This window comes from Melanaphis sacchari, unplaced genomic scaffold, assembly GCF_002803265.2.
Source record: "Melanaphis sacchari strain LSU unplaced genomic scaffold, SCAv2.0 Contig244_pilon_pilon, whole genome shotgun sequence".
NCBI classification, from domain to species: domain Eukaryota; kingdom Metazoa; phylum Arthropoda; class Insecta; order Hemiptera; family Aphididae; genus Melanaphis; species Melanaphis sacchari.
The window spans coordinates 273,010-290,689 of record NW_020271119.1 but is presented as its reverse complement, the minus strand read 5'-3'; the positions used below and the strand labels follow the sequence as shown (position 1 = coordinate 290,689).

General features: G+C 25.0%; 1 protein-coding gene across 1 annotated transcript in view; it reads right to left on the bottom strand.

Annotated features, from left to right (window-relative positions):
• Positions 1–2,947: 2,947 nt before the first annotated feature.
• The window catches only part of LOC112594893, a 30,790-nt gene continuing 16,057 nt past the window's right edge, over positions 2,948–17,680 (bottom strand). Inside the window, exon 3 of the mRNA XM_025339906.1 lies at positions 2,948–3,340. Within this exon, the coding sequence (XP_025195691.1) occupies positions 3,176–3,340 (165 nt within the window). The 3' untranslated portion in view covers positions 2,948–3,175. The remainder of the gene's footprint in view (positions 3,341–17,680) is intronic.

The window sequence follows — 17,680 nt, the reverse complement described above, 5'->3', positions numbered from 1 at the left end:
CATATTTTCAATACGTATAATATGATCTTAGATTATACGCCAGTTCTCTATACAATGGCTCAACAAATCCAAATTAAACGGGTGCTGAACATAGGCATAGCTACACATTATACATAGGTACCTTTTACATTTTTCACATTATTTTCAATCAAAAATTTTAATCAGTTTCCAGTTTGTGTTCTCGCAATCGTCACGAGGCAACTACTGTGACTTTTACTTATAGCCTTATAGGTCCTCTTTATTTAATCATGAATGTACTAATTGAAAAACATTAATAATGAATTATTTATCACATGGTTTACAACAACTCAGAAATTTTAATGAACTTTGAAGTACCAATTTTTTTTTTAGAAAACTAAAATTTGATTTTATGGTTAAATAATAAATTGCAAGCCGTGGGGACAAAAATAATAAAATACATTTTATATATTGTATACAATGTACATTGTACATACATGGTATAATATAATTTAATTAATAATATCTGATACAAATGTTATATGCAATACGTTGTAAATAGCTTTTATTTAGATCAAACCTAAAAAACAGAGCAGTAATGGTTTTTTATTTTCTACATATTATATTATCAAGCGTTTTTACTACGTATGGTTTATTGTGTTTATACTATTTTGTGCAATAGTACATTGTTGTCATACTGTAAATAATAACATAATAAATGCCATGTATGCCAGATTATATAGACATATAGGATTTATTAAAACGAATCTAATAGGATTCGATAATGTACATTGCCTAACAACTTTGTTCCGTGCATTAATTTGCTACATACCAATTGCATTCCCAAAATGAAAATTGCAATAAATGACTTATGAATTACGTCCCGGGTTTTCTATATGGCTATATTAATTGTGTCTCTTTATTTGATATCAGAATTTAGAATATAATATGTTTAGCTAAATAAATAATCGATTTGAGTATTATGACTAATATCTATCGAAGAATACTTTGAAACTTATGAAATAAATATATACGGCGGTTAGTAGTAAGTGTATCAATTGTGTGTTGTTAACTATCTTGTGCTGTTCTGTTTTTAAAAATAATTAAAAAATGATATACACTGTTGAATGTGTTGAAAAAAAAAATGTAAATCATACCATTAAGTCAAATAATAAAAATGAAAATTTAAACATACTAGTGAGCATAACCATGCAAGTTATTCTGTTGAAATATTAAACAGACAAAAATTAAGCAATAATTTAAAACACAGGGCAATAGACAATCTCTATGATAAGCCATCAAAACTAATTCATAAGAAATTACAAATGACGTAGTTATCAACATCGACATCGGACGCAATAAATTGATATTGCTATACAAATTTTGTAGGACGCAATACGTGTAACTATTATAAATATTATTGCGATGCAATTTGTATGTAAAAGGGATTTTGGGACGTAATATTCGTTTGCTGCGAATTAATTAGGCCTGATCTCAAATTCAGGTTAGTTTGAAACCTTAAACAAATTGGTCAAATAAAAAAAATTAAAAAAAAGTGTAACGATGTTTCCTTCGTATGATAGCTCATACAATTAAATTGTTTAGCCGTATCATTTTTTAGGCGCAACGTCATTGCAATATGATTTCATTGAAGTCTAGAGTCTAGACGACATTTTATAGATGTGTTTTTTATGTATACACTTTTGAATGGTAGCGTTAATAATCTGAATTTATTTCCAACTACGTAATTTAATGGTCTTCAAATTAAAATCTAACATTTTCGTTTTTTTAGTATTAAACCACAAACAGAAACCTCCGTTCTGTGTAGAATAACATGTAAAGATTAAAAGATTTTTTTATTTTTTATAAGTAACAACTCAAAACTATAACCCTGCATCCTAAATTTATAATATAATATTGATTAATTAATTTATGTTGTATAATTATATTTGCTGAATATTATGTGTATATCTCAGCTTCATATTTCACTATAAATATTTTACTTACTTTTACTTCCTGTGGTCGTAAATTATTTATTAAATAAATAATGTATTGTTATAGTTTAAGTTGATTTAAAATTGAAGTTATTTAATAATTTTAAGATTTTATTGAGTATTGAGAAGTGACTTATAAATAATGGTTATACCTGGTATACGTACCTAAAAAAAAAAAAAATGTCTGTTTATTTACTTTATAAAAATATTTATAGTCACTGATTTATTACTATTTGTGTATAGTATAATAATAACATTTATACATAAACACGTTGAACTCTTAAAATATTTTGAACTAACTTTTTAAATATATTTATGATGCTTGATCTAAATAATTTTTAAGTATATTCTATATTTTAATTATTATTTAATGATGTATACATAATATTGTAGCTATAATTTCACTCAAACATAAAATCTTATTTAAATATAATTATTGTTGAACATTTCGGAAGTATATAATATAGTGTAATAATCCAAATGTAAATCGTAATCCTATTGTTTAGAACTGTTGTTATATTATTCTTGTGAAAGTCAGACTATATAGATAAAATTGTAACTGCCATTCTATAGAACGGATACTAAAATTATATTTTTTTATCATTTTTATTTATTTATTTCTCGCTTTCTATTAATTTTATTCAGAGAAATTTATGGGGAAAAACCTTATTGGAAAACCATTTGTGGAAGTAGATTATAAAATTCCTCAAAACTTTACACTGTAATATTTTATATGTATATACATATAAAGCTTTTAAAAAGTACTTCATGAATATTATACTAATCATAATTTTTGTTGTATTAATTTTCAAAAATCATTTACTTTTTTCGTTGTGTCCCTAAAAAAATATTGACATTAAAGTGATATTTTTCATTTCTCGTTGGCTCTTAATAAAATATGAAACTTCATTATTTTAGCGGACGTTTATTGATTTTTCATTAACATAAGGAACAATTCAAATTTCAAACATAAGATATATCATTCAAACTTATATAATTTTAGTTAACATGTTTTGAAGAAGAAAATAGATTGTTTACTCAGTAATATCTAAAGACTACATTTTATTTTATGACGAAAAATATTATAGGCAAGTATAATAATATTTATTTAGCTTGAAAAAGCGATAAAATATTTAAATGGAAAAAACAAACGGACTTAAGACAGTTAGTATATGTATAATGTATATATGTATATTTTTAATTTAAAAATTAGTTTCGCATCTTTAAGACCTTGGCCTCTGATGGTGCGGTACTGTCGGGTTGAATAGTTCCATTATTGACTTTTCAGGTATGTTGTACTCTCTTGGTCTTAGTCTGCTAAAATCACCCTCCAAATCCACGTATGGTCTTTCCATATCCAAGTTGGACTGCGCGCCTGAATTCAATAACTGAAAAATATACATAATTTTCATTTTATAATAAGCAAGTATCTAAAAAATTTAACATATCAAAATTTTTAAAAAATCATATACACGAGTATATCATAATTCATAAAATATATCAACTTAAAAATGAGCTACATATAGGTATAAGTTATATAAACAATAAAGACATATAGTTTTTTGATTCGTTAGGATTTTAGTCATGATACACATTTTTTTGAATACGTGTTGTTTGTGTACAAAACAAGCATATTATATGAAATAATATTACTTTTAATTATTACATTTTATAAAAAAAACTGGTTATTTTAATCGAATTACATGAAAATTGAATAGACGCGCCTTTATTTGTATTATATTTTAACTGCTTATTTGTATGCATAATAATATATAATTACGTGTTTGCTTATTATTGTCCATTTACTTATTAGTTTTTATTAGTTTTCTTAATGTAAATTTTATTTATAAAATGTTTGATATATATTTATTTTATTTAGCCTTAAATGTTTAAAAGTCTGTGGTTTTTATAATTGACGCAAAATAAATAAAACAAATAATTCACGTTTCAAGACTAGAAGTCTTATATCATAAAGTATTTAAATATAGATTGATGTCAAATATCTTAACTAAGTAAATAGGTATTATTCATCAATGTTTTCTATTTTTCTCGTTGAATGAAATATAATACACTTATCATAATAACGATTTTATACGTAGGTATATGTAAATTTCGATGTTACGATTTCTCTTTATAAACAGATACTTAAATATTCTAGCGTTAGTATTCGAATCGAATCCTTGTTGAGATTTGGACATAAAATGTAATAAGGTTAACTATTTATGGAAGATACGATTTTTTACGCACTACTTCCTATATCATAACGACAACGGATAAGCCATTTTATTTCGCATTGTCTACCGTGGCAGTGCACACAACGTACGTCATTTACGTAACTATATGCGTGTTTGTCACACCTGGAACACAAAAGGATAATACATCACAGTTCAGGAATTTATAATTCCAATGGTTGAAATTTTTTCGATGATACAATTTTTTTACTATTACAATAAATACGATTTAAAAACATCAATAAGTTATTTAAGATTGAAGACAAGTGTGTCAATTTATTGATACTAGTTAAAAAAAAAAAAAAAATTAAAATAATACCAAATCTTATAAGTTTTACCAAGTCTTTTGGCTTAAAATGTATTTCATCATTTTATAATCAGAATATTACTAGGTAATGTTATTTAGTTATAGCCTATATTAAAATATACAACTATAATATTTAAAATAGTATAGTTATAATATACCACATAACTTAAAGTCAATTTAATCTATGGTTAAAGACACTGGACGGTGTAAGAACTATATTAGTAGTAAAAATTAAATTCACGAGGTATTTGATTCATTTAAACGAAATAAATATTTAAACATTTTATTGGATAAATAGCTTAAAATTTAATGTGAGCTATTGATTTTTATATTAAGATAAATTAGATACAAAATATCTACAAATAAACTTAAAACAAAAATAAACTGTTTTATGCTTATGAATATTTATATTTATTAGTAATAATCATAAAAACTACAAGAAAATACATAAATTTATTTGTAAAATTTAATTTGAAGTGTTTTTAATATTCATGAAAAGTTTTAAATTATTGGCAGTATGATTTATTTGAATTGCCATATTACCAATTAGACATGATTTATTATCACAAATTGTATTAATTTTGAATTAAATGTTTTTTTTAATTAATGTTCGATTATAATCTTATTGGTAGCGAGAATACATAAATGTAATAAATAATAACACATATTTTTTTTTAATGTTTAATTTATAACTGTTATCTGTCGGTGGTTATACATATTTCTAATTCTGGTAATCAAAAGAGCTATAGTTAGTTTAATAAATTATGTGGGTTTTCTATTTGAAAAACATTTTTGGGGCATGAAAATTGCCTAAAAAGTTTCGCGTATAAAGGTAGTTGATTGGTCTTAATCTATAGTCATATTATTTTATTATACTTAACAACTTTCTAAGCAACAATTTTTTTTGTTAGTACTCTTTTTTTATTTTCATAATAATCATTAATAATTAATATCATATTAATCAGTTTTTAAAATATTACAATAATTGATGTTCAGAGAATAGAGTGGGCTTAGAAGTATGGAAAACAATCAAACGAAATGTACAATTTTAGAATTTAAAATTGTAATATTTTGGAATGTGAAGGTAATTACTATAAATATTTTATCATATATTTCATTCTTATTGGAGATAAATATTCAGTAACTTGTGTGTTGTTTTCTCACGATTTGAATGAAACTTGAAATAATACTTGTATTAAAATTGTCACAAAAGTATTAAGTATAAATAGGTACATTACAAAAGTAATAAGCCACATAGTGCCAGACGCCAGTTAGACGTAACTCCGGATCGAATGGTCCACGATCCTGTGTCACCGTTAACCGCACATTTGTATAATTGTATCACTTTGGATAACAATGGTAAATTTCATCTAAAAAATATTCAGGTGAAAAGTTGATGCATAAAATATACTTACTATTTAACACGAATGTTATACTCGTGTAAAATTAGGAAACAAATAATTACAAACAATGGTTTTTAGAAAATTTTTGCTAAGTTTTTATCGTTTTTAAGTAGGTAACATAATAATTAAAATAAATAAAAAGTATAGGAAAAAAATACCATAAAATTATAAAAGTTACAGGTATATTATTAAACACTATAAATTATGAGATAGATATCTCATAGCTGATAAAAATAATTTTAATTAAAAATGGAATTTAACAACATCTTATTAAAAAAAGTGAAATTAAGAATACCAATTTGATGTTATATATTATCGCTTGCTTTGGATACAAGGATACGAAGCAGAAGTCCAATTATTTTCACAGTGTATAAAGTATATAAACTACAACCCCAAAAGTAATTTTAAAAATAATTCTCGCAATAATGGGAAGCTATTTTTCGTCTATTTTATTATTTCTAATTCAAGCACTTAAATTAATTAAGTTATGAAATGTTCTATTGGTTTATATATTACAATGAATACACAGAGTATATTTTAAGTTTTTGTGATGCACTGGTTTTGTTGTATTTCATGTTTTTTCATAAATTTTAATTTGGAGAACAACCGATTAAAAAGAAAAAGCTATATTATGTAATGGGTTTAAAGAAGAATAATTTTAATACACTAACAATAATATCATTAGGTAACAGCCAAAAGGTGGAAGTTGTTTTTACTGGCGTGTATTTATTTCATACTTAATTATTATTTAATTTTAAATATTTTATTCGGTGTTTTTTCTGAGTTTAAACATAAACTGTTCGAATTGCCGTAAAAAATAGCAACAAAAATACACACATTTAATAATATATTTTATTCCGTTCGAATAGAAAATAGATGTACTGAGTTCGGACAGACAAACGCGAATCGAAAAAACACGATCGTAGCACAGGTAGCAATGTTTTAATTAGAAAATGTTCATCGTTCGTCGCGTGTTCCATTACGTCGTGTCATTTTTGCGCGTCGCGCTTTTCAGGGCAGTATACGTCATAATGTTATACACCTACGCGTTTGTATGCAACAGCTGTTAAACGTTAAATGTCAAACGAGTAAATAAATCACACTAATGAAATTGCGATTAGGCGTTTACAGTCTACGAAACATCATGTAAATCCTGATATCCATAATGTACCTACATAGCGTAATAAATAATAATGTAATAATATGTAAACGAAAAAGAGAAAACTCGCGTGGATCATAATATATTACGTAAAATGCAGTGGCGGCGCGAGAACCGTTCGGTTGTTATCCGACGAAAATCTGGATGAACCGAGAGCCGTATCATCTCGCTATTGAAATACCTAATCGTAGTTCAGGAAAACAGAGGTACGCGATAACCGTACGGTGATGATGTTATATTAAATTGTTGATACGAGTCAGCACATAAAATTAATAATCATGCAGTTTCCGGCGAACGCACTTACGCAATCGCGTTATTTTTTCTAACCGATTTCGACGTACGCCCGCGCTTTTAAGAGGATGCCATCGAATTATTAGCGTTCTGCTGTCTCTGACCCACGCTAAACGTGGAAGATATAGTAAAAAATACAGTAAATGTTCGTTTAGAAAAACCAATCTTGTTTCGTTAACACTAATCACTTAGAATTGCATTTATAATCATCGATTTTGCAAACTGGTTACCATTTTAATCGATATAGGTACTTAAAATTTAGTTTTCGTGTTATTGTACTTGCAATCCATTTATTAATTTATTTATTTAAAGCTGTTGTTCATTTTTTTTTCTCCAAATAATATTACGTAAACTAGCCTAAATTACGTCATGTTACGCAATGATAGTAATAATATTAGATTAAATTGAGTATTGATCTTTTTTCGAACTTAAAGTTAAGAACATTGTCTGTGTTTGTACTTTGGCTTTTTATGATGATTCAATTTGCGTGTAAATTCTGAATACCCGTGTAAAAATGTAAAATATTACATTTTAAAAATGCTAATATATCTTAGAAAAATTGAAATATTGTAAAATATCGACATAGCCGTATAAACACAAATATTTTTCTTATTTTTAATCGAATAATTATTAGTGAATTCGTTGTTGTACGTATTAGAACTACCTACCTACAATTTGGTTTACCGAACACTAGTGTTCTATGTTGTACCTTTGTAATACGAAGACAGCACATACGAGCATGGTGTTCTCAAGAATTGCAACTATTATGAGACACACAATTATTATGATACGGCTACTATAATGTACGGTGGTTTTTTCTTTTTAGTAAGTATCTAAAGCGTTATTTACGAGTAATAAGTTATATTGTGTTATAAATTTATAATGCTGTGATCGTCATTGCATCGACATAGTTTGACTCTCGTTAGTTCAGCCACCCGATCGGCGCAGCGTGCGAACGGCTATCGTTTACAAACAAGAAAAATACTATAATTTACCTACCAAAAAAAAAAAAAAACCAAATAATTTCCAACACAACTTCCGAAGGAACGTATCTACCCGGATATCTACTTCTACACTTTAATCGTCTCACGGCAATATTGTAATAATAATACGTATCTATTATGTCGTTATTATTATAACACTGCCTATAACAATATACGCGTACGATATCTCGAAATTCATCAGTCACCGTCGACGGTTACATAAGATTGGAACAACATCAAATCGTAACATATATGTGATAATAATAATATTATTATTGTGTAGCGTCGTCAGGTCTTATTGTTATATACAGTAGGTACATAACGTATAGAAATATACTTACATATTGTGCGAGATTGCGCGCGAGTGTGTAGGACCTACGTGGTAGTTGTGTTATATTTTATAACTGTTATTGTTATCATTACTATATTATTCAACGTATGACAAGTGTGCCTACATGTGAGTTATTATGCGAGTAATTCACACTCTTGTACACACGCACGCATTTGCCCGTTTCACGTAATAGGTACTGCTCGCCGAATTTCATCGAGAAACAGAATATAATATATATAATATAGGTTATACCTACATAGCTGCATAGGTTTTATGTGTGTATTGCGATATTTTAATTTGTACACTAATTTTTAATTTGTTGTCTTTTTATTTACCACGGTTGTCGTCGACCGGTAGGCTTGTTAGCGTGCGTGTTCGGAAATCTGAGGAAGTTCGGACCGGTGACTTTTATATAATTATACATAATATACGTAATAATATAATGTGTATAAGATAATATTATATTTCAACGATATAATACTATAATAATATTGTATAATGTACGCGCAGAGTAAAGACGACATTGTATACAATATATTTAGATGACTGATAACAATGGTGACTGGTAAAAAATCTCAAAAAAAAAAAAATTTTCGTACTGAATACTTAGCTATTTGACGGTAGATATATTCTTAATTTTTTGCCGTGGTATATTATTAAATAAAATACTTAATAAGTGTATTCATAATAATATGCTATTAGTAGTAATATTTAAACCAGTTTTTAATTTAAGATTTCACCCTGATTTTGTAAATAGTAATTTTAGTAAAACACTATTATTTATCAATTTAATGATAAATCATAACATTTTAATTAATATATGTATTTATTATTATTCATTGAAAATTCGTTATTTACAGATAAAAAACAAAAAATAGTTGAATACATTCTAGGTTGTGATCGGAGTGGCAAATGTATTGGTTTTATAAAAATGTGTTGTAGTAAATTATTTTTTTTAAGTTACATTTTAATAAAATTGGATATTTAAAAGAAAGATGATCATTTTTTCTGAATCTATTTTAGGTTTTCTATTGCAATTCAAAATAAATATCAATATCATCAATATCAGTACACATTTGAAATATTCCATCATTACATGAGTAATATTTTAATTTTATAGACAATGAAGTTTTTAAAATATTTTGACTAATTCTTATCTATTTGTACCATGAACCTCTTACTCACAACATTTAGTGGTATGTTTTTATTGTCTTTTAAGTTATTTGCAATATTTCTGAAAAAATTAATTAAATCTATTTAATTATACTGAGAATATGTTATAGAATTTAATAATATAAATACAACAAGAACTATTTAACAGAAATAAATACTGACTCGTTTTCTTTGTCCAGAATTGTTTTGTTCAATTTTTTTTTTTTTTTTGTATTTAATGATTTTATAATTTAATTTAAAATATTTAATATATCTTTTGTTGTATAGACCTTCTCAATAGGTAATGAGATTCATTTGTAGCCTAATATAGGTAAGTACTACAGGACTGCAGGAGTGAGTAATCCAGTTTTTTCTTACATACTAATTTAATTATTATTAAACATCAAATATTATATTATATTATATAACAAGTATAATATAGTATATTTTGAATATGATCGTTTAATATTATATGTTCTTCGATTTTTGTATTTGTATGGTATGATAAATGATGTACACAAATATAGTTAGGTATATATATTTTTTTAAATTAAAAATTGCAGAAGTGTAATTTACATATTATTTGTATTCAAATTTATCAGGAAATAATGGTTAGATGGAATGAATCTAGACTAATTACGTATACTTAGGCTAAAATCTACAAATAATATAAAAAATACATAGGTACTTAAACCTAGTTAATTGTTACACGATGAAAAAATAGTGGTTCATTGATTCCGTTAGACTTTTTTATACTAGGGTGAAAAGTAGGTGTATCGGATTCCATCAATGTCAATTTTGTTAGAATAGGTAAATTTAAAATAAACTATTGATCCAGTCAATTTAAAAAATGTAAGTTTAACCGAATACGGAAAGTATGACCAGTATTTAGAAAAAATAAACTTCCCAAACAAAAAATATAATTTAATTTTATTTAAATTATAAATAGTTATATATAATAAATATTATACTATAAAATAAATATGCATATAAATATATATATTATTCATGGACGTCCTCAAAAAGGGGGAAAAATGGGGCACTTTCCTCCTCTTAGAATTTTAAATTTGTTATATAATTATAATAATTTAATAATGACGAAAAATAATAATGTTCTATAAATGAAGTATATAATAATAATAATGTACTATAAATAAAATGTATAAAAAAATCTTCATTTATTTTTTAAATTAATTTTGCCCCCCTCCTAAAAAATTTCTGGGGACACCTATGATATTATTTGAAATACCTGTATAAAAAATGGAATAAAAATATGACAAATCTTTGTGGTATAATGAAGATAGTTTTATCTGAAATACTAACTTGTTGAATAATTTAACGTAAAGAACGATAAATGCGTAGTACAACGAATGTTGTTCTTAGCTAATAAGTTATAAGTTAGTGCCGATTTGTTTGTATTGATTATTATTATTTTAAACCATAGTTATTTTGTAAATCGTTATATTATGCATACAATTTTGGCTATATTAATTTATTTTTTGTGTAGGTACGTATAGTAGAATAATAATTTTTTTTTTTTAATTCAAACCAGCTTTTTATATTCCATAATAAGTTCTCACTTAAACGCAATATGTATAGAAATGAACAATAAATATATTATATTAGGCATTACATTTTATACTCACTGAATATATTGAATACACTGGAAAAATGGAGAAAATGAACGAATGATACGTTGTTTTTTAACTACCTGTTCTGTGAAAATCAATATTATTTTCGCAGAATCAATAAGTCTTCGAAAAAAATATAATATGGTTTTGAATAATAATATTTGATAAGTTATATGTAGGATTTGGAAAATGTTAATATTGTTTCTGCATGACGTGTGCAACGCAACAGACATCATTTTTCGACAAAGTTTTTTAGACTGTGTAATCATTACCTAATACTTTCCTTACGGTTAGAGATTCTATACTACGTCCACGCGCGTTTAATAAACCAGAGCCAAAAGTAATTTGAACATTTATTGTAGATGTATAAATATATAACCATTAATAATTTATTATTATTTTTATTTTTTAGTTTAGGTTACGAAAATATATGTAGTATATTAAATTAAATATTTTGATCACGTTATCTAAAAAATACATTTTAAATTATAATCAGTTAAAAAAATGTATTGCCTACATTTATCCGTATTAAATAATTAATTAAAAAAAAAAAAAAATAAGCGTAATGAGTGATTTGGCGGCTTATTGCAACGGAGTATCATGATGACACTAATTTTATTAAAAAAAATATGGGTACTCCATAATAATTGTATACTTAGGTAATAACTAATAATATACATTTTAAACTGACTTGTTAAAGTTTACTCCCAATAAAATGCGTGTTATAAAAGTATGTAATGAATTCAAATAACAATAATAATAATAATATATGTTATATAAAATGGATTGCAAAGAATTCATTCAATTCAGTTTTAGAGTTATGAAAAATGAAAAAATATCTAAATACGCGTAAACTGAATTTGTAGATTTTATTATTATATCATAAGAAAATAATTTAATTTCATTCTTTCGAATTGAACGCAATTGCCTACAAACATTAATCTGTATCTGCCTTGTATTCGCATCAAGACTAAATAAAATTAGTGTTTTGATGAAATATTTTAGTTTTATTCGTTAACTTTTCTAAGAAAAAGGATGAATCGTTAAGGACCATCAATAATATTTTAGACCAGAGTTTTTGAATTTCAGTTGTACCGATATGAAAACGTTGCCGCCGACAATATACACACATTATTACCATGCAGCTACTAATTATATGTGTTCACTCAGACGTATTTATTAAATACACATTTAATAGGTAGAAGTATCGATTATAATTTAATATATTGAATTGGTTCGGCATGGTTGAGTAAATTGATTGTTTGGCCAATTGTGGCGCTTATTAAATAAACTAAACCGAGATCATCGGTTTAGTAATTAATGCTGTCGTTTTTGACCATATACACGTCATAATAAAACAATATGCAATTTGTTATAGTGAAACAATATAGGTCATAGACAGGTATAAAAGAACACTCTAAACACTAATATAATTAATCATTTATAATACTGTATTTGTATTAGACATATTTACAACAATAAATTATGTGATGATGATATTTAGTATAGTACATTTTACACCATCGAAAATGTATATTATATAAATAAACACATCTCTGATAAATGCAATTTTTATTAGAGTATAAAATAATGAGATTAATTAGATGCTTCTTTTCCTTTTTGAATATAAGAGAATATAATATAGTTTTTAATGTATTTTTAATTCAAAATTTTTATGTGACTAATCTGCCTGTATGGCGAAAACATACACTGCATTGCACATGCTATTAAAAACAAAAGTATTTAGTTTATGTTTAATATACGTGCCTATCTACTAATTATAAGCGTAAAAATTATATTATATTTTATTTGCATTTTATAATAGTGTTTTTACAATATATTGTAAAAAACTAACGAATAACCAAAATTAAAAATACAACGATTATTTTACGGATTGCAAATTTATATTATACGACAATAATTTTGAAAGATTATTAATACACAGTTTTATAACTATGTATAACATAATATGGGATTTATTGGCAAAGTACTAATATGCGTGGAAACTTATGGCAATTACGTTGTGTAAAATACAATCGTAATTTTATTTTTTCAAATATCAAAATGTATTGTGCGTTGAGTTGTTTTATTCATTGAATAATTGATAAAATGTATCGATTTATAGTTTAATTTTTAATTTTACTGCAATATATAAATGTTAATTATATATCATAATATATTATCACGGCATAAAAGTTGTTTGTGGATAATACATGCATATTTAATTATTAGTATAATATTGTATGATATAATATTATTTAAATGCTTAAATTTGTATGGGCCCACGTACAAAGAAAAATGTGTCTCCACTCGAAGAACGCCATTTATAGCGAAACATATTGTAAACAAACACGTCTTTATATATATATATATAATATTATATTAATAACATCCGTCCTAAATATTATTTTCATGTCGATATTTCGACGTTTATTTTTTCTTCTCCTAAACTATGTATAGTGTTGTATGTCCTGCAGTGTATCTGAGACAATACTCTGTCAAACATAACATGTTTCACATCTATTTTTCCTTTCACTTAAATCTTCAAAAAAACCACGTGTGTTCCATTGTTCAGTACACACACACACACATACACACAGAAACACACACTTGATGGAAAGGAAATTGCATGATGTTACATGGATTTTCTTCTATTCAACATGGTTTTATTTGCTTTACCCTTACGTATACGATATACAATCGTATAGAAGCGTGTGTGTATATGTTTATAATATCGTATTGCAAGTCAAAAAAAAAAATCTTGTAAACTGTTTTTTTTTTTTTTACGTAAGCCGATAATGCCATTAACCGAGTTATCCGGAAATGTCAATTTATTAGCAAATTATTTGGCAATCGCTGTATAAGCAGTATCTTTGTATGTATGTGCATACACTATACACCTAAGTCACGCGTAATCTTGTAACACCGCGAAGATTCCAAGCGATAATAATAATAATAATAATAATAATAATAATTTCATTCAAACATTTATAAACACGTTAAATTCTGTCACATTTATTATTGCTTAAAATAAATTGAAAACAAACCAACTTTTACTATTTATGAAATCCTAAGCAGATAGTTGAATAGTTTCTCAACAAAATACGGTTATTAAAGTTATATTATTCGTATATTAGAATGTAATTATCATTTTATACGTTTCGTCAGGTGCCACATTTCTATTGTCAATATTTAGCACTTCAAAAATCATTTGTTTTGTAATTCATTTTATTCCCACATTTTAAAGTAAATACTTTGTGCATTAATTCTAAATGTCTTTCTTTTGATTTATTTTTATGTTAAATTTGAGAGCAGAGTCTATAGATTGTCTATAGAAGCAACAACATACTTATATGGATAAAATTCTTCTAAATATCTATTTAAATACTTTTTTATAAAAACTGTGCGTACATTCATTTAAAAAATGAAAGATATTGTATAGATTTTTATTTTAAATTAAAGCTATAAAATATAAATGTTTTTTAAATTACTCTTGATGACAACATGCTGAAAAATATTTTTAAGTGAGGAACAATCGTGGCCTTGTATCTAGAAAAAAGATTTATGAGTTCATTTCCACTTTCTTAATTGTTTTCAACTTTAGACATGTTTAACATTTAACATTTGGTAACACAAACAGAACTGTATGATGGTTTGAAAATTGAAATAGTGCTGAATATATTTAAAGATTTTTGTAGTTTATCAAGTTTTAATTAATTGTTGTAAACTTGTAGAAGTCTGGTTAAAAAATTGTAATATTAAATATACAAAAATATCATAAATAAATAGATAAAGTTGAAAAATTATTCTTAAATCATAACTTAAATTAAAAATTATATGTGAGCTAAGTACTCGTATTAGTATTTTGAAAAATGCAATACACATTGTACACTTCATATAACTAATGTAACCTATATAGCTATATAGGGATATAGGGTATAAAATTAAACATACTTACAATCAATGTTTATAGTTTTAAATATAAAATATGCATAACGCATAATTAAAATTATAATTTAAAAGTGTTCTAAGATATGTTTTAAGTTAAAAATATATAAAATTATGATATAAAATGCAGAAAATTCATAATAAATATACTGAACTGCTTAGGTTTCCATTCAATCGCTTTAAGTATTACAATTTTAATAAAAATATAACAAATGTATTCTTAATTTTTATAATTTATTTATTTTTTTATCTGTTAGAATATAATTGCTAAATATTCATTTATGATTTAAGAAATAATTTTTGTTGGTAGATTTTTAATTTAGCACTCTTTACCTTTATAACTGTGTCCTTATTTTATGATTTCATAAATTATTTGATTGTGTTTAAAAAATGGATCAACAACATTATTTTCGAATTTAAATGTAATATTATTTTTACTTTCACTTTTACACAATAATTTATGACATTTAACATATATTTGGATACATTTAAAAACTTAATTATTAAAAGAATTGTGTCACCAACATTATTTGTGTTAAACGTGTAGTATTGTTGTAACCTAAAACTATATTAAATTTAATGATGATGATCAATAAATAAAAATTTCTAAATATTTTAACAACTTGAAAAAGTTTGATTTGATATAGATTTATTAAATTGAAATATTTATGAACATTTATAAAAATAATTTATGATATATAAATGGTTATTTTTAAATTTTAGACACTAAGAAAAGTATATTGTGTACAAGGTTTTTTTTTATTATTGGCGTGATAATAGTTTATAGTCTATAGTTTTATGTACCTAAGTTTTTGAAGTCTTTTCTTATATTAGTATTTCGATGAAGTAATTTTTGTAACTTCAAAAACGTTTATATACGATGAGGAGGAACGTATTGTCTGTAAATGGTGGAAATATTGAAGTTATCTCAGCAAGTTTGGTTTTAATAAAGTTCCACTCTGATAAATTTTTTAAATGAATTGATTTATTATTGTTTTCTAAATATTTAATAACTAATAAATATTAAAACAATACACCATTATTCTGCGGTGAGACAACAGAAAAAAGGCGAGTGCCCAACATCCGGTGTTTGAACTTTGTATGCGTTTTTATTTTTGCAGTTATTATTATTAATTCATCAATTATTATTTATTTATTTATTTCCATTTAAAAAATCACGTGTGTTATATTTGATTAAAAAAATAGATAGAAACATGTAATTACCAAGAATTGATGATCTTTACTAATATATATATAATTTCATCAAGTAAAAAAATAAAAAATGACTAAATATGTATTTGTATGGTTGTGGTATGACTTGTCATTTTATAGATGTTCTTGTTAAAAACAGAAAAAAAATTTGGACAATAAATAAAATAATGGATTTGCGTGTAAAATGAAACGTTTATTGTTTACGATCGGTTTCAGTGGTATATTTTATAATTGCAAATTATTGTTATCACGATGACAACTGTATTTTCTATTGGTGTTTGACTTAACCAGACCTATCTCAGTTTTGATATCGATTTCTATGTATTTATAATATAATATACATTATTGTTTCAGGTGAAATGTGGATGTGAAAATGCAAATAATGACATGTGAATTAGAATAGCAAGTGTTGATTCGAGTATGATTTTCAATATACTCATGTTATTATACATATTGAGTTAAATTTCATACTTAAGTTATTCACATTTTTTTTTTTGTAAAATTTTTGAAATATAGTTAATAATTGTAGATAATAATATATTATATCATACTATTCATATTCGAACATTCATAATTACTGAATTTCTTAAAATATCTAATGGTATATAGTTTATGACGAGTATTAGATACATCAATTAATGCATATACTAACTATACACCTGCATTTCATTTTTATAATATGATATTCCATAAAAAAATGTTTGAAAATATGTATTTAATATTTTTATTTTATGTGTGATAATCTTAATCTGGGATAATACTAAAATGCATTTAGGTTTGCTCCGGGAATTAATTTATATCAAAGTAACACATTATTTAACTATAAGGGCAGTAAATAATTGTTAGTTAGACAATAGTTATTGAGTGTTGCACATAATATTAAGGATACACTGTTTGTATTATTAGCTATTTAAAAGGACGTTGTGCATGTAGATTTTCGAATTGATATGTGTATTTTGATTTGTTGGCGTCGTTAAGTTTACAAATATAATAATTAAAGGCGATTTAAATGGCGTTGTTGTGAGCACAAAATGTATTTTATAAGAAAAATTTCGTTTTGTAAAATTGGTTGGGCGAGAA